Genomic DNA, 19,676 nt, shown 5'->3' with positions numbered 1-19,676 from the left:
CGTTAGCATAGCGTTTTATGACCGCGTGGATAGTATTAGAATGTATAGAGTAGAAATATCAAGTGTGTGATGCTATGTTAGATAAAACAATATTGAAGAAATATTTCAATATGGAAATCATGCACACGGCAAAGTTTCGGTATACAGCCTGAAATCCTGATAGTTTAAAATAAAATAAATTACTTGACACGGAATCAGTGACACCACTCAATTGTTCAAATTTTACCCTGCTTTCCTTCTCTTTTCACAAAGACGAATTGCGTTCCTCCGGTTGCATTTAACCTTACTTGCCTCGTGCAAGCTATTATTTTCTTAATTCTCAATTCTCATCGTACCGCGCATTCCTTTCAGTAGCATGGATGGCCAGCTTACAACAGAAATGTGTACTAAATGATGACAAAATTATTGTTTTACCATATTCATAGTTGTTGATAATTCCTTGATGATACAAGAAACAATTTTATAGGGGGACAATTTGTTACTGCCATTTTACGAAGACCTAAAAACGACGAAAAGTTACTTTACATCAATTTTTTCAGTTTGTATGTGACTGAGTAGATAATGATGCAAAGAGATAAGAATTGATTATCGTCAAATGCCGTATCACAAATTCCTTTGATCATTCTTTACATACGTGACATACGTATGTATCTACGCATGAAGCAGATATTACAAGTGTTGGGAAAATGTTTTGTCCTTTAATAGAGGGCGAATGTGGTTTTAAAAGATCAACAAATGTATAAATAATTAGCTGTGTCGTATTCTTCGAGAAAATGCGTTCGATTTCGTTAACGACAAACGTCGAATATTATGCGATCACCAACCAACCCTCCCCTGCGCCTAGTCATGCGGTTTCCAGGCAACGGGATGCACACGAACCAGCAAGAAAGCCGCGCCGATGAATGGCTCTGTTTTCACGTGTGAAGTTTTTCCGGGCAAACGTGCAGAGTTCGTGTTTAATACTCCGAGAACACCTTGTAAATGCAAAGTAGATATAAGGTTATAGAAGCCACGCGGGTAGTATACGCTTTATGGGAGTTGTACGCGATGAAACCAGCGTTATAATGTCGCCTCAAAGTGGAATACATCTTGCATTAAAGTAATTCTGTTTTCATACTTATAGAAATAACAGTTTCCCATTCTTGTGATGTTGTAAATCCCTGTTAACCCTTCGTGAGTTTGAATGATAATTTGCGCAGAAAGCCCCACAGCAATTTACACAGTGTCTAAAGTCCCTGGCACAGAAATGATTAGGAAGGGTGCTACTTGATTCGTTGTAATAAATAGCATGCCTATACACCAGCCTGTCAGGAAAATATAATTGCAGCAATGACTGGGAAGCATAAACCTGTCTCAGCTGATGGGGTCATTTGTTGATCTTAATCAGTTAACTAGCTGTATGTCTACTATGCGTAGACCTAAACTGAGCGTACGATTTTCAGTGTAACAGGAACAAAAAAAAAAAAAATGGAATCATGGCGCCGCTGAACTCATTCCTTATGTATTTATGATACCATATAATATCATAAAATGTCATATCATGATACGGAAAGGCGAGTGTTATGACAATAGCCATGATTATTGATAATGATACAACATTACCTCTTAGTCTCAGGAATTGATAATGCTTCACCAAGTAATCAAATACACACCAATGCAAGTCATGCACAAACCACTTTTGCGTTAATACAAGTCAACTTCTGCTGGTTCTGGAAATTGGAAATGATGAGACAAAGACTAATGTGCAGTCATTATTTGGCAGTATTGTGTTCTACAGAGTTATTTCAGCTCTCTATCAATCTATGAGAGAATATTTCAGGATATTAGGGCAGCGAAGCTTCTATCTCACGTGAGAGGCTTGTTCTGGACAATAGTTCTGTCTGTCCACTTTGACGTGGCAAAGAGGTTCTCTTCTTTCCGGTGTTTTATGATGGCCGCATATCAATCAGCAGCTGGAATGGATCCATTCACATTTTGGAGAAACAAAGTCAGATTTATTGGCTGACGTTATTGTTTTCAAACATCATATTCTAATTCTTTTAGTGTTTTTCTGTAAAGACAAAAAAGAAATAGTGTATAGTCGTCATAAAAAATTAGCTTCCTTCTGTCTTTTGGATACGGAACAGGAATTAGTGATCGTCGTTAATTTCCTATGAAGTAACCCACCAGTATAACATGTTAGGCAGAGAGAGAAAGAGAGGAGAGATAGCTTGACAGAGGAGGTAGGGGAGTAGTGATACACGACGAACGCTAGGAACGCCCACATAATTTTTCCCTCTTTCTCCTTCTCTCTTCCCCTCATTTTATTTCTTAATGTGCAAAATTGTGACTTAATAATTTGGAAGGTTGAACCATAATCACCTTGACCTGATATTACCTTTTTCATCTACTGACAGAATATATATACGCGCAACATACAAACGCAGCAAAGCAATCTATTATTGATGTAATGAACGTTGCACTTTGGTTTATTGCAGGACATACAGCCTTTTATCATCCAAAAACTAACGCTGTAATCTCTCGCAATAGCATCATTGAACAACGGGGATTTTTCTTCCAGCAAACGACATTTCATTCAACCACACGATGCCTTTAACGTTGAACGTTCAGCCTGTGAATGAAATTGTATTCGGTACTATTATACTTACTAGGTACTCTTAAGCCAAAGTTTACATAAAATTGTCTATGATAAAAAAAAATATTGATATTATGTTACCATAATAGCTTATTTTTCCTAATTTTCTAGTAGTGTCATGCCAAAACATTGTATGCAAGGTAGAATATTGTCAGCTCTAAGATCTGTATTTATCTACGACTGACGATAAGTCTGGTTCTGCTATGAGATGCACTGTAATTAATACACTTCAACACTTCGTGAGTTTACTGAACAAAAAATGCAGCTCTTATGCTATTTATTTTTCCAACAAGACTTCAAAAAAATATATATATTTTTACAATACTTTCCCACAAAAAAAACCTATTACAATTGCGTTCGTATTTACACCAAAGAAATTATAGAAACGTTCAGGAGCAATCCAATGAGATAATATAATATGCTAATAAATCCTTTCCTCATGTAAACACATCCTAGACTAATCTTATAACCACATCCTAGACCCGGGTTGAATAAAATACCTGTGGTTCAATACTTTACTGTGCGCACGTGTGGTTTCAATGTATACTGTCCGACGGGAACGGGGGGGGGGGGGGTGAACTAGTCTGTGCGGTAATGCAGAAGTTGCCTGGATAATCGCGATGTCGAGGATGTCGTCCGGCTGGCGGGAATTGTCGTCGTGTCGACCGAGATGCTACCGCTTGCACCGGAGGACTACCAAGGTACGGGAATTCTGTCAGAGTAGCGGGAATTGCCCTCACGCTAACCGAGATGCCGTTGAGCTAATGGTGATGCCGTCAATATGATGCCGTTGAGTTACCTGACGGTGATTCCGCCGAGCGTATTTGCTATGCCGTCGAGATAACGATGGTTCCGTCGAGATAACGATGATTCCGTCGATGTAGTGATGATTCCGTCGAGCGTATTTGCTATGCCGTCGAGCGTATTAGCTGATGACGTCGAGCGTATTAGCGATGACGTCGAGCCCAGCTCGTCAGTGTCGATGTCTGATTTGGTGTTCAGACCCTCAAGCAATGGTGAGGAGGAGACTTCAGCTGTTGTCAGTGCCTGCAGCATGTCTTGCGCGTACCCTGCCCTAATGCGTGGGGCTGCTGTGCCATGACTCTCCTGCCTGAAATGCAGCGCTGCGTTGTAGGCCGATCAGCTACCTCTCTACTCCTATCACCAGTGAGTTAGAAGAGCATGTCTTGCTCTGACAGATGTTCAGATCCAACTGATTTTCCCTCCAAATTTACTTTCCTTGTCGCCTCTAATATAACTCCACCCTCTACTGTGCTTAAACTGGTTCCAACTAGCTTTCCCCTTTTTATTACCTGTCCCTTTTCTTTCCAACTAATTCCCCCTTTTGGCTTTAAACCTATCTATCCCAACTATCTCCCCCTAACTAAATACCTATTCTTTCCTACCAACTCTCCCTTTCTACATTAGCCATTCTACCCTGACTCCACTGAGCCTCCCTCTCTCGACCTGGCTTGCCCGATTCTAACTTTCTATGCTGTTTACGCCTGCTGTCCCCATTTCCCACCTGATGGCTTGCCTGAACAAAGGAATCTCACACATTCCACACTCGCACTCTCAGTCACATCGTGACAAATATCACATTTTAATGCACAAATACTTGATATGACAATAGCTATCTGGACGTGTCAGATATTTTTATCTCTTTTGCTAAAGTGAACATATTGATTATAAGAACATTGGTGCATAATGTTATATATCGCTGAGCACACCACGAGAGAGAACCTTTCGATGAACAGATCGACATACATATAGAAAGAAAGAAAGATTGCAATATAGATGAAGAGAGAAAGATATATAACATATATATATATATTAATGTATATATAAATGTATATATATATATATATATATATATTTATATATATTCGATATATGAAGAATTTGTTCGCAAAAACCGATAAGTCCATTTTTGAAGATTTTCAAGTACGGTCTCTGTCATAAAGTACAAAATAATACCTTTTAAATGATATATTGGTAACTACATATAAAGGTACATTTTTGAGGATATGGTCAAAAGAAGCAAAAATTGTTTTATTATTCTCTTTATTTTTCTCTTTATATATATATATATATATATATATATATATACATATATATATATATATATATATATATATATATATATTATATACATATATACATACATGTATGTATGTATATACATATATACATACATGTATGTATGATACAGAGAGAATTAAGAATACATATTGTATGTAACGGACCTTCAAAGAATGGACTGGGAGACAACGAAATTCGAGGACCTATGATTGGTTAGAAAAATCCAAGTGCAATATTGATAACAAACTGTAAGCTGATAGGGTTGTCATTTTCTAGCATCCTGGCGATTGCCACTTATTCATTGCCCGTCACTCCTGGCAGATTTCTTGTAATCTTTGATGCTATAATGGATGATAATAGTATGTCTATTATATTCAGTGTCAAATCTCTTCTCGTGCCACTCGATCCTTATCTTACAGTCTTAGTCTTTACATCACTAAACTTATCTGACACGCAAAATGTTTTAGTTTCTATGTAATTCCGTCTTGCTTTTCGTTTCACTAATGTCATGTTTGCTTATAGCCTCAGCTTTGCACAGGCAAACCAATCGTCATCAGTTTACGGATATCGTTATATGGAAGCAACTCGCATTCAGTTGTCAAGGGAAAGATTTGAACAAGAAACATCGATTAATGATGCAAGATCCCTTATGAGAGAAAGAACAGGGTCATCATTGATCATGTTGATTGATGCGTTATAACAGAGGAAAGAAGAAAGGAGGAGGGGAGGGGAGAAACCGGAAGAATTATCTACAACGACCACGCCTGTTTAGCCGATGTGAGTAGGTAGTAAACTGGGTATCTTTAATGTTTGACGATAAACACGATAACACGAGGGGAAATTCACTTTTAAGTCTTTTTACAATCCTTTGCCCGGAAGTGTATTGTTCATATCATCGAAAAACTGAGATAAGTGTCCACGATGCCCCCAAATCTTCCAGGAAACGTTTTCCTTATACGCTATTCTTATTCAGGCTGATGACCAGAAGGTAAATTTCCTCTTGGAGTTAAACCCGAGGGCAAGCAGTGCAAGACAACAGGTTTGAAGTTTTACTGGTAGTAGTTTGGTCTCCTCATCTTCCTAGTTCGACTTAATGAGAAAGAATTAAGGCGATGTGTGACAGAAACAATGGAGGCAGAATAATAGGAAAGGCTGGGAAAAACAATCACTAAAACACTTTGATTGAACTAGTCAATGAACGGCAGGCATTAAAGGGAGCCCTCACGGTTGGGGAGCGTGTTACGGTGGTCTCTGTGTTCAGTTCCACTGTATCATAGTAACGTGTGTTGCTCAGCAGACGATACCTGCCCTTAAAACGCCTTCTGGCGCCGCTCGCCGCTCAGTCAGATCGGATCTCTCCGCAACTCTTAGTTGTTGGTCGCGAGAGCTCGTTAAGTTAAAGCTACCATCGTCTGTAACTCAGACTGAATACCTTGCAATACATCTACTATTTTCACAAGTTTGATTTGGCCTCAACTGCACGTTCTCAAGTAATACATTGAAAGGAATCAGAAAAGTGGCTTGAAGATTGCACATTTCTCGAACGGTTGACGGAAGCCATTGAGGAGAGAACTATTGTAAAGGAATATTAATTTTGTCCATCTTTTTAATATCTCATCAAGTAAAAATGGTAAGTACACTAATTTCACACGTTATGGTATTGCTTGGCTGTCTACTGTTGTTTGCAGCATGCTTTAATTATTATTTGTGTTTGTGTGAATATGTGCTACCTTTTCCTTTGATAATTTTACTTGCGTGCTCTTACTCTCATTAATTTCTCATTAATTGCTGTTAGTTTGTCATGTCAAGATCACTATTTAAGGCTTTGAAAAACCAATGTCGGTTATCAGAATTGAGAATTAGGCTGATTCTGTGAGTCGGGTTATATTGGTGATGGATAATCATACACACACACACACACACACACACACACACACACACACACACACACACACACACACACACACACACACACACATACACACACACACAAACACACACACACACACACGCTCACAAAGAAAGCCCCAAACAAATGTGAATTTCAAAGGCATGAAACAACAAAGTGGTGAGCTGGAAATGTGTCTATAATCTGAGGACATACTTCTGTATAATCTTCAGTATCATACACGCACCAACTTGCGAGTATTTGCATGGCTGTGGACGTTTTTTTTTTCTGACACGTTTCAGTTTTCAGATCATTGAATCTTTTAACATATCCATGACGTGATATCAATGCTCGTTTATGCCTAACTACCGTTCAGCTGACTCGGCTCAATGACGCCATACACTACACGTGGTGTTGCCCCTTAATAATTCTCAGTGTCATGGTTACGCGTTCGAGATAACGGGGTCTAATGTATGACTTGTAATCATATTCCAAACACAAATCTCTTCAATTGTTTCCGTGATAGTAGGACATATCGTTAAGAATTTTTTTGCACCTTGAACTGAGATTTTTTGCTACCGAGTTGTGTGCCCAAGTCGAATTAAAACGTAAAAAAAAAATCACGGTTAGAGTGCTGAACAAACATTGCTATTCAAACAAAGTCAAAACAATCACGACTATATTTGTTGCATGCTGCATTAAAGTTATTTTGCCTTTTGATATCTTTCAAAATGTGGAGGCACAAAATTATATAGCATGTATACCTTGTATACGGTCCCCATGGAAACATTAAACTAGCGCTCATTTCGACACTGAGTGGTCTTTGTCATGAAACCAGAAATTAACTTACGCTGAATAAAAAAGTTTCTCACTAGGAAAAGACAGAAACAAAACAAAATGACATAAATCACAATGGGGATCGTGAAGGAATCACTGTATAATACATCAGAAAATATCATCGGTCGATTTTTGTCTTTTGTTCTCTTCAAGATGGCCTGATAAAACCATGGGAATGCACCGTTTATCTCACAATCTTGAATTGATCAGACGATTAGGATCATTATAATACACACACGCCCATCGTGTCATTGACATCTCTCTGCGCTTCATCTTACTTTAGATGTGAACAATCGTTTTCATGTCGACACTGATCACAGATTGAATAGCCACAGGTCACCGCTATGTGTTTAAACACAGCTATACATAAAGCCAAGTTTGGTCGGGTTTCAGTGCGTTGTGAAATACGATGACCTGGTAATGATGACAATAATAATGTCGATGGCGATGATAAATTTTGATATCGATAAATTTTGACTATAAGAAAATGTCAGAGGAAAAAGAGAAAAGGAGAAAAAATTGTGTAGTTTCAGAGCAATAATCGATATTAAGGAGTGCCACATGCAGGGCTGATCATAACTCCAACAAGAAGTTACATAATAATGAAGAGTTTTATCGCAAAACGAGATAACGCAAAACGAGATAACCCAATTCTTGTTGAGATATTTGCGGCTATTATTAAAATGATAACAAAATTATTATATTATGTGAAAGCGGCTAAAAAGTAAAGAAAATAATAGGAAAATAAGGTCTATTTTAAATCATAACTGTCGGAACATTCCATGTTATGTTAAAAGTGCGTTGCTATCGGAAAAAATTATTTTTGATATGTCTGATGATGGACTTTTGAAAATATGGCGCTTGGCCCATTCTGAGATGAAGCCCTTTATATTGTAATCAGATGAAGGCGTGTGAACACGAGTAGAGTTACACCGTACGACAAGTTCTCAATGACATGGGTTGGCTGGAATAATGTGATGACTGCATAAAAAGGTATAACGCCGATATTTTGTGGATGATACGTGACACGGGCGTGGTTGGTATGGCAACTGGGAAAGCCTACACGTTCACCCCCGTTTATAACCTTTAACGCAGAAACACCTTATACTCTCAGGCAGCCACTCGACTATGAAACGCAATCATAACGAGACAACTGTTCACAGTTATAAAGGGTACTACCCCTTTTTGAGCTACGATAATATGTTTTTAGTAAGTAATATGAAATCTGAATAACTACATAGGAAATTGAGTGAACAGAGAGAGATAGGGAAATAGAGATAGACAGATATATAAAAATATGAGTAAATATGGAGATAGATAGATAGATATATAAATAGATACAGTATTATGACTCGATACATAGGCCGATGATAGGAAGCGAGATTGATGGAAACTAAAGAGACAAAGAGAGAGACAGAGAGAGAGAGAGAGAGAGAGAGACAGAGAGAGACGGAGAGAAAGGGAGAGAGAGTTAGGTTTATCTTTTGGGAAAGAAATACAGTACATACACGAGTTGCACACATTCAAGAAGACAGACATGTACACAAACACAACACGTTTTACACGCACTTGCGCACTTGGGATCAATGGCCATCATTTAAAAAATACGTTGGAGCTCCAAACCGTTCGATTACAATGACTAAAGACGGTGCGTATGACAACCATTGATACCAACTATTCGGTTTTGTCCTCTCAATAACAATAATCTGTTCCTTTTGATGAGAACGTTGCTTTAAACTCCTGACGTTTTGCATATTGAAAACCAATAAAAACAGCGTCAACCTTCCCAATCACTAACTACTCTAATTATCACCTAGGTTGTAATTCAGTTATTAATTTTCTCAAAAGATGGGATGATACAAAGTGAGTGTAACTGATCAAGTGACAATATCTTTAAAAAAGTTTAATGGGCAGGTGAAACCCGAGAGGAGGAGGAGGAGGAGGGGGAAGAGACGAGAAAGGGGTTGGTATACATTCCTTCACTTTTCAAACTGTGCACCGTTTTGACCGAAATGAAATGATAATTTCGAAGTCTTTAAATCATTATTTTGTTCGTTTTCTCTCTTTTTTGTTTATTTTCTACCAGCGTGAGTGTCTCTCCCTGCACGTGGGACAAGCTGGTGTCCAGATGGGCAATGCATGCTGGGAGTTGTACTGTCTGGAGCACGGCATCCAGCCCGATGGTCAGATGCCTTCGGACAAGACCATCGGAGGAGGTGACGACTCCTTCAACACCTTCTTCAGCGAGACTGGAGCAGGCAAGCACGTCCCGAGAGCGGTTTACGTCGACTTGGAGCCCACGGTCATTGGTAAGCAACGAAACTCATTCACCCACCCACCATTTTAGCCAACCAACCAACCAACCAACCAACCAACCAACCAACCAACCAACCAACCAACCAACCAACCAACCAACCAACCAAATAAGCAAACAAACAAACAAACAAACAAACAAACAAACAAACAAACAAACAAACAAACAAACAAACAAACAAACAAACAAACAAACAAACAAACAAACAAACAAACAAACAAACAAACAAACAAGCAAACAAACAAACAAACGGACAAACAAGGAAAGGAAGAAACAGAAAATGAAAATCAGACAGAACGCAAGAAGAAAGCCAATTTACATTCATGTTACATGTAATTCATAATGATAAAGTGGATTCAGAAATCGTTTTGTGCTGAAAGTGTAAACAAACATACGTGTTTAATGATGACTAGGGGTAAGCGTCCTTGTAGATGATGAAACCAGGTTTAAAAATGATCTAAGTTTGGTTATTTGATGGAAGCACATAATATTTATATCATTACAAATACAAGCAAATATGACTTAACAATACTGAATTAAATCAAAACTGCAATTCATGTCACAGTGTATACTGCGAAAAACAGTGAATATGAGTAATTTTCTCTCGTTGCCATGACAATGTTTGTCCAGTGTACTACTAAATTGTCTCTGCATTATGTGGTGAATGAATAGCCGAACAAATAAAAACTCAAAATATTATGTATTGGTGTCAGGGAGCTGTCATTCCATTTTGCTCTTCAAAATTTCATTTAAAATGAGGATGAAATTTAACAACTCCTTATCAGTGAAACCAATCAATGACCACCTGGTATTCAGGAAATTGTCATTCGTCAATAACGAGACCCTGTGATGAAATGTGTCCCGAATCTGAATAGACATAGGTCAGAATTCTGCCAATAAAATTGGACACGAGCTCGGAAGGGCGCCTCGTCCTTTCAGTTGATAAAGAGCTATAGCAACAAGAGAGGGAGAGGGAGAGAGAGAAGGAGAGAGAGAGAGGGAGAGAGAGAGAGAGAGAGGGGGGAGGGGGGGGGGGGGGGGCTTGCAGGTGTATAGACAATGTGCCGACTCATAAAGACGCTTTCCTAGTATGCAGAGTAGCAGAATAGTTCATTTTTGAAAATGAAACAATAGTTATCACAGAAGAGATTCCAACTGTGCCACTCTAATAAGTAACAAAAAAAAAAACCAACAAAAACAGTGAGTTTTCCGGGAAATGATAAAGAATAAACAATGAAACAGCAAACAACGAAAGCTATGGATTTTCGAAATTAAAACGACTCATAAATTATATTTGAGGCGCCTTTTTGGAAACGGATTTATAGGAAAACGATAAGAAAGATAGACAAGCTGTAACAAATTCGTGGGATCTCGAGATGCATCTGGTTTGCGAAGTACGGATGAGGCGATGATTTCTAAGGCAGCTAGAAGAAGGAGCTAGGAACAAGAATGAGAGAGAGAGAGAGAGAGACAGAGAGAGAGACAGAGAGAGAGAGAGAGACAGAGAGAAAAAAGAGAAAAAGAAACAAAAAAGATACTTGCAGTTCCACTCCAACAGGCAGTAGCAGTTTGCAAACCGCTATTCAACGAAAACCCTATTATGTTCCTTTATTGATATTAAGCTCGTGCTAAAAGTCAATGCGTCCATTCAAGCTACAATCGTTTGCTTGCATGGGATGACGAGGCGACTAGGGGGATCCTAAGAGTCCATTTAGGGACAATGGCTTAGCTAATCCCTTAATCCACCTGCATACACGGCGATCCTACCCTGTTTATCTAGTTAATCCAGGGGTGAATGAGAACATCACTTTGCGACATCCATCGATCGCGTTTGATCCATGTCGGCTATTCACTGTCAACCATGAGTGTTTGTCCGCTAAAGATGACGCCAGGGTATAAAGCGAGGAAAATATGAGGAGGATCTGCTCGTGAAGTGGTAGCAACAACGGTTAGCCCTTATACATAGTGACAAAACTAGAGAGTTAAACTTATTGATGGGTATGATAGGCTATTGTCGTGCATGTATCACCACTGGCTATACCTGCCAGACGATATACAACAGCTTAGAAAAACATGAGTATAAAGAGAGATGAGTATGACTATAGTGTCACCCCATGTAAAGAGGATTTGCTATAGATTCGGTTACGATATAAAAGTGTACTTGAAATTTTCAACATGCTGTTAGCGTTTTTGATCAGAGGATGGTTACGCACCGCTGGAAAATGACTTCCATGAAGTCTAGAACAGCCTAACTGACACATTTCCTATATCATGATACGTTTGAAAGTCAGAGGAAAGTACACATTTTCCTGGGCTTTCAATTATTGTTCTTTTCCAAGAGATAGCTATTCCATGGAATTTATAGGTTGAATCGACATTGCAATGGAAAAAAGTCGTATCCATGCTCATCTGACAGATTAACGAAAGGCTTGTACATGGTAATGGAATAAACAGTGCATTTTGTTTTCGTCATCCAATTGGGACAACAATATGTTGTATAAATCTTTTTCATCTTTTTGGGGTGTTTAATTTGTTTAAAAAACCGTTTCGCAGTATTTTGAAATGATAATCATTTTTGTATCAAACAAACCTGTGAAGTCATCCGCATTAAGACATTTACCACAGTTTGCGATTGAAAGAATTACTTTATGATATCAGCACTGATTGTAAGCCTTTATTATAACTGTATCACTTCACAGAAAAATTAACTCACCCTTGGAATGTGGATATCATGTTGTACCCTGTCTTAGTGAAAAACAAAAACAAAAATAAAAACAAAAACAACTAAACGTACAAAGAAAAATCATGGTGATTATTCTACAGATAGAATCACTGGCACCACATTTGCAGATTGCTGGCATGTTATTTAAACGCCCTTACCATAATCATGGAACAACATAATGATTGTTTATCAAAGGGGAATCCAGTTCAAATATAAGTTAGTCTGATAAAAGAAGAGTGCTGTCTTACGGGTTCAACGGTAAAAATTTGACTGAAATCGGAGGAAAAATAAGGAAGTTATGACATCTTGAAGTTTTGCTATACGTATTTCTGCAAAACAGTTCTTGTACAGTGGATATGAATATGCAAATGAGTGAGCCAACCATGTCATAACCTTACAATTTGCCATTGATCGTGTACAAGAAAATGACGAAAATTCATTGTTTCTGTCACTGAAATCTGAAACATGATGTTATTCCTGGTTGAATAACTTCAGAATAGTGATCAGTTAGATATACGAGGATTTGAGCCTCGGGCATAATTGCGTTTGAATGAAAAACTGGAAATTTCAAAATTTTACGTACAAATTATATTGTAAGTTGTGAGGGGATGACATGTTCACTTTGCCATTTGCATAACTCATATTGACAGTTCAAGAACTGTTTCCTCAAAAATAAGCGAAACTTCAAAATGTCATAATTTCCTTATTTCTCATCCGATTTCGATCAAATGTATACCGTTGAACTCGTAATATTTTACTCTTTCTTATCAGACTAACTTCCATTTGGACTGGATTTCCCCTTTAATGCCTGCGCCTGATTTGATAGCTAGCCAACGATGACAAAAGTCACTTCAGCATGAATCCCGTGTCGCCATCCAAGTACACATATCTCCTGTACTTGATGCTTAGAAGTCTCCTTGAGTATGCCCAGCATGGCTCCAAGGCAGTGCTAATAAACATGTCTTTATCATAATAATTATACACGTTATATCTCCTCTCTTTCTCTCTCTGTATATATACTTTGTGTATGAGAAGAAAAATCTTCAAAAAGGAACACGGTTTTTTTTTTCTTTTCAACTATCAATCTTCTGTTGTGGTATCCCCAAACATAACAACTTAAAAAACGGAGCCGACTAATTAAGAGAAACCTGATGAACAGTAGTGTAATCCTATCGCACAGTAATGGTTACATACACGCGTAGAGCACAGCAATAATTTTATACAGGGCATCACGCTATCAGCAGCTAGACATAACAAAATAAATAAAGATATTTTAACTCATGTGTACAGTATAGTTGTATCACATAGTACACGGCATAATGATGTAATTAAGTCAATTTGTGCATCACGATCGCATGTACGTTCTGAGTTATCTGCAGTAATAATTACTCGATAAATCTTGACAGAGTAATCTTTGGGTCCGGGATATAAGCTGTTACTATATCCTCTCTAAAAAAAAAAATCGAGTGAAAATATTCACTCCTAAAAGAGTGAATACAAAAAGAGTGAATTTAGAGTGAAATTGGAGTGAATTTTGAGTGAAAATGTTCATTTTCACTCGTTTTAGAGTGACCTCAGGGATCACTCCAAAATCTTCGAGTGCTCCCTGAGGTCACTCCAAAATAAGTGAAAATGAACATTTTCACTCAAAATTCACTCCAATTTCACTCTAAATTCACTCTTTTTGTATTCACTCTTTTAGGAGTGAATATTTTCACTCGATTTTTTAAAGAGAGTACCCATACGCATGGAGGTAGTACCCCGGCTGAACATTATTGATGATAGACCTATAATTACAGGACGTATCTTATGAATGGGGTCACAGGTAGGTACGACTTGTGAGTTCTGATATGCTCTGTCCAAGCTGCGGGGTCGTTTTGGTTTGAATGACGTGCCGAGTAAAACGAGCAGACTTTGGTCAGACGAAGTGCAAACTAAAGCAAGACATCAGGGAGAGCTTGAGATAAAGGCGCCAGTTATAACCCATCCATCAGGATTTAGCACAAGTAATCTGGAAAAAAGAAGTCACAACAAAAACAAAAAAGAAAAAAGAAAAAAGGAGGAGGGTACACGCCAATATTATTGCGGAATGCAAATAATCTAAAATCGTTGGCAGTTGCAGTTCATGACGTCAGATCACAGAGAGAGAAAGAAACATTTTATTTTTATCTATACGCTACATTCGCTATATTGATTATCAAGACCTCTGTGGTATCTTCGGATAGACTTTTAACCGAAATACAAATACAACACATATACTACATTATGAATTCTCTTGTTATCATAAATTACAATCATGGTACTCTCTCAATTTGATTATGACAACTGGAAAAATATGGAATCGTTCATTCTTAGAACAGCTTCAGAGCCATCAGTAGTATTCTTAATTCCAGAAGACTATATTATCATTTTAAGTATCAAGATGATCTTGTAAATTTATCATCAAAATTATTACATTGATTAGAATAATCCTCTTTAAATTCAATCAGAAAAAAAGAGGGATTTATTTCTTACAGGATCACTGGCGGCAAGATGAATAGTTAACATTTCTGCTATCACTCAGAATTAGAAGAGAGACAGATAGAGAGAGGGAGAGAGAGAACCAATAAGATCTTTAAAAACCCCAACATTCCAGCTCCAAACATCAATCCCATCATTTTTTTTAACCTACTTCCTTCTCCCAGCTGTGTTCTGTAGAGCTGATAGCAATTAGATATGTGCAATCGTAAAAGTGTATGTAATAATAATGTTTGTAGAGGACATTGATAAGTAGTTCTTATTGGCGAGACCTTAAATACATACATATATGTAGACCAAGAGTCGCGGGTACAATAGACTCCAGGAGAAAAAAAAAGATTACGCGAGTTTTTGCCCGTAGGGCTTAATTTGCTAAATATTATGCAGGATTGTAGCAGTACAAATCATTTATAAACCTGGGCAAAACTCTGTGAACGAGCACTCATCACATCTGTATCTCTCATGGGGTTTACTCAGACTCTTGTCTGTTTGCAACCATTCGACATCTTGGAGCAGAAAGCCTTAGTTTGATGTAAATTTAAAGATCTTGGTAATATAGAAACTTGGGCATTCTAATTCGAATGAAATGTTGTTATTTCCATCAAACAAAAGGCGATGCATGGCAAAAAGTATAATACATGTACATGCTAACAGTAAAGGAGTATACACGCTAAAAAGAATAGCACTAAATGTAAAAGCAGTTTCTTATCACAGGAACCTTGCACTGTCTAAGTAATCTTTGTTTTCTCGCAAATGCATGCATGGTCTTTGTAACACCGTTTATCTAGCCGAGACAATTGTTATGAAGAAATATATTAAATGATATGTCTACAATGCACAATGTTGCATCCTAATGTAACCTACCTGTACATGCGATGTTTCCGCACGTGCGATCGAGTCTGTGTTTGTTCTAAGCGTATTACCTCATAACCACGATACTTAGTACGTGACAGTATTTGGGTTACGTAAAGATAAGTATCGGCAGAATGCCCCTTTACTATAATAGTCTACAAATGGAAGTAGTAGTCCTGATCGCACTCGGGTCATCCAGCCTTCGGGAATGGATTATTCTTCAGACACTCAACGATCACATGTACTGATGGACAAATGTTACATTACCCTATGCAATCGTGATGGGAAAACATAATTGCTGTTCTGTACTCTCTCCCTCTGGAGGTCATTTAGACACTGTCTCCAAAGTAATTTCACTCGGATATCGTCTAAGGGATGCACCAATGAAAGCCTGAAGATAACTATCAAATTTGAAGTTTATGTAAGTAAAAACTATTCATGGCATTGCCCATTGCACTTGAACGCGTCTGCTGACTCAAATGTGGACATTTATAAAAATGTTCAATCAATACTAACTTCTCAGGGCTGGCGAGGAAATAAATACAAGGTATAGTTCCTTCTTTGCTTCAACTAAACCAGGATATTGAGTTAGTTTGGTGATAAGGCAAACATCGCTTGAGGAAACCTAATTGATTTAAGGTAGATAGAGCTGCTTAAATGTGACGCTGATCGAAAATTTATCTCGAAAGACGAAAAGCAAATTTAGATAATCACTTGCGCAGATTTGAAAAACGTGTGATTTTAACAGCGTATTTTGTATTCCTTGCCTACTGGTATCCCCCTCCCCCAAACATTGGCAGTACAATGAATCTTTCCCTCCCTACCGTGAACTTATGTTGGCCGTCAAAAATGGTGCCTTTTCGAAACTCGTACCATTTTTCATTAGAAATGCTCAATGTTTTTTCATACGATCCGTCGCTTTCTATATTCATTCCCTCTTTTTCTTTTCTCTGATTTTAGTTCTCTTTCTTTACCCATCAAATGCCCAAGCTGGAGACACTCCCCCATTCTCTTTCCGTTAATAATCCCGATTACGCCAAATTGTAACACAATCATTCATTATTCTGAACTACCAATCTTTCAGCATCACCTGTGTGTAGACCATCACCCATTATGACAAGGTCTCATGATTAAATAGATAAAAAAAGCAAAGCAAACATTAGAATGCCATTGAGTACATGGCTTATACTCTTTGGTGTTGTCATTGTATACGTAATATCCCCACCTGCACCTGTTTTTGAAAGAATTCTTGTCGCTGGATAATTTGACTTTAGGGCGGCGATTTGGCTCAGTCGGTAGCGTGTCTGCCTCCAGAGCCACACAAGGGACCGAGTTCGATTCCCGAGTCAGAGTCTCTCTGAGCAATGTTGTGTATAATTATACTGTCCCCTCTGTAAGAGGAAAAACACTCCTTTCCCGTGTGTGAGAAAGGCACATCTCACGTAAAAGGTCACACTTCATTCATGCATCGCAATGAACATGGAGCATAACCCGGTGAAGACAGTTAGTGGTCTTGCCTCTCCTTCAACTGGCAACATGACCGGGGCAAATTCAACTGGGGCAATCTTTTTTTTTAGTATTCCTATAAATTTTGTTTTAACACAATAACATTTAACTGGAGCCCACGGCAGAACAGGTATTGCAGCTGAAAATTGGCTATCTAGCCATCTTCTCAGATGGAAAAATGAAATAAACAAAGAACCAGTGAGCTAAACTATTATCCTGAATAATTCTTTGAGGATAATAATGGTCTTCTGTATTCAGGATCGTCAGTCTCTTCAGTGTTGCTACTGCTCTCCCTGAGGTACCTGCCATTATTACCTTAGCGAAACCATGTAGCCATTTACATATCTGGGTCAAGAGGGACGCAGTGGATTAAAAAAAAAAATCTTGTCGACGGACGCAAGTGCTCGACTGAACTTGCTGTTTGATTCTGAATTGCTCACAGGAATAACCAAAAACAAATAAAACATAGAAATGGCTCACCTTGTTTTCTCTCTTCCACTCCTTTTTTTTTCCCTTTTTCATTTTCTCCCCTTTCATTTCTGTTATTCGACTGTATTGATTTTTTTTTTCTGTCCATCAGATGAGGTACGGACCGGGACATACCGACAGCTGTTTAGTCCCGAACAACTGATCACGGGAAAGGAAGACGCCGCCAATAACTACGCTCGGGGTCACTACACTGTCGGGAAAGAAATCGTCGACTTGGTGCTCGATAGAATCCGAAAACTTGTAAGTTAAACTGTTCAGACTTTCCAAATGAGCCCTCTTAATCATTGTGTTCCAAACGTCTACCACAATTACCTCTGCTTGGAACAGTGATATGAATAACCATGTTGGTGATGATTAAAACAAAGGTAATGATCTTAAATTAAATCTAAAATTGATATTTTGATGACAACAGCATTGTCATGAATGCGGTAGAATTAGAAGTAGCAGAGACAACAGGAGAGTAAAACCCAAACAAGAAATGAATGTCATCACTGAAATGGTGACGAAAACATCATTAACAAAACGATGGCAATACAGATGACAACATTCATGTCTTTTTTTCTATCACTATTATCATGAAAAACCTTGATATGATAAGAAGTCAACAGGGTTGACGGACAAAAATGCTTCATGAAATGCCCCCCAGGGGACCATTTCATGAAGCTTTTTGTCCGACAAAGTTGTCAGACTTGTCAGACAAAATTGCTCTCGGCCAATCAGATGCAAGGATTTCCGTAGCTTCTAACAGTTTGTCAGAAAAATATCCGACCAAAAGGCTTCATGAAATGCCCCCCTGATCTGCACGAACGACATCACTCTCCTTTCCTTCACAGGCTGATCTGTGCTCCGGCCTCCAAGGTTTCCTGATCTTCCACAGCTTCGGGGGAGGGACCGGTTCGGGCTTCACTTCCCTGCTTATGGAACGTCTCTCCATCGACTACGGTAAGAAATGCAAGCTCGAGTTCGCCATCTACCCCGCCCCACAAGTTTCCACGGCTGTGGTCGAGCCTTACAACTCCATCCTAACGACGCACACCACCTTGGAGCATTCCGACTGCGCCTTCATGGTCGACAACGAAGCTATCTATGACATATGCCGCCGCAACCTCGACGTCGAGCGTCCGACGTACACCAATCTCAACCGGCTGATTGGGCAGATCGTCTCTTCGATCACGGCATCGTTGCGCTTCGATGGTTCACTGAATGTTGACCTGACTGAGTTCCAGACAAACCTGGTTCCCTACCCTAGAATCCACTTTCCTCAGGTGACCTATAGCCCCGTCATCTCGGCAGAGAAGGCTTACCACGAGCAGCTCAGCGTGGCGGAGATTACTAACTCCTGCTTCGAGCCCGCCAACCAGATGGTGAAGTGCGATCCTCGTCATGGCAAGTACATGGCCTGCTGTCTGCTGTACCGTGGTGACGTAGTCCCTAAGGATGTCAACGCTGCCATTGCAACCATTAAGACCAAACGGTCCATCCAGTTCGTCGACTGGTGCCCAACTGGATTCAAGGTCGGCATCAACTACCAGCCACCAACCGTCGTGCCAGGAGGCGATCTGGCCAAAGTCCAGCGTGCCGTGTGCATGTTGAGCAACACCACGGCTATCGCCGAGGCCTGGGCTCGTCTGGACCACAAGTTCGACCTGATGTACGCCAAGCGTGCCTTCGTCCACTGGTACGTGGGAGAGGGTATGGAGGAGGGAGAGTTCTCTGAGGCTCGTGAGGACCTGGCTGCCCTCGAGAAAGACTATGAGGAAGTGGGCCTCGATTCGGTTGACGGGGAGGATGAAGGCGAGGTGGACGAAGAATACTAACTCATGATTACAACAAG

The 19,676-nt window shown here is 39.1% G+C and overlaps 1 protein-coding gene across 1 annotated transcript; it reads left to right on the top strand.

Moving 5' to 3' along the window:
- Positions 1–8,642: 8,642 nt before the first annotated feature.
- On the top strand, positions 8,643–19,659 carry LOC139717729 (tubulin alpha-1C chain-like). The gene is made up of 4 exons (XM_071629230.1): positions 8,643–8,651; positions 9,529–9,751; positions 17,934–18,082; positions 18,676–19,659. The coding sequence occupies exons 1-4, from the start codon at positions 8,643–8,645 to the stop codon at positions 19,657–19,659; spliced, it is 1,365 nt and encodes a 454-aa protein (XP_071485331.1).
- Positions 19,660–19,676: the final 17 nt, after the last annotated feature.

Source organism: Diadema antillarum, unplaced genomic scaffold, assembly GCF_040938485.1.
Source record: "Diadema antillarum isolate AM-2024a unplaced genomic scaffold, OU_Dant_1.0 scf00000081, whole genome shotgun sequence".
NCBI classification, from domain to species: Eukaryota; Metazoa; Echinodermata; class Echinoidea; order Diadematoida; family Diadematidae; genus Diadema; species Diadema antillarum.
This window is presented reverse-complemented; position numbering and strand designations above follow the sequence as displayed.

Bases quoted from the DNA above. Each gene is read 5' to 3' on its own strand.
- LOC139717729 (XM_071629230.1), top strand. The intron at 9,752-17,933 runs GTAAGCAACGAA...TCTGTCCATCAG, and splicing joins CTTGGAGCCCACGGTCATTG to ATGAGGTACGGACCGGGACA. The intron at 18,083-18,675 runs GTAAGTTAAACT...TTTCCTTCACAG, and splicing joins TCGATAGAATCCGAAAACTT to GCTGATCTGTGCTCCGGCCT.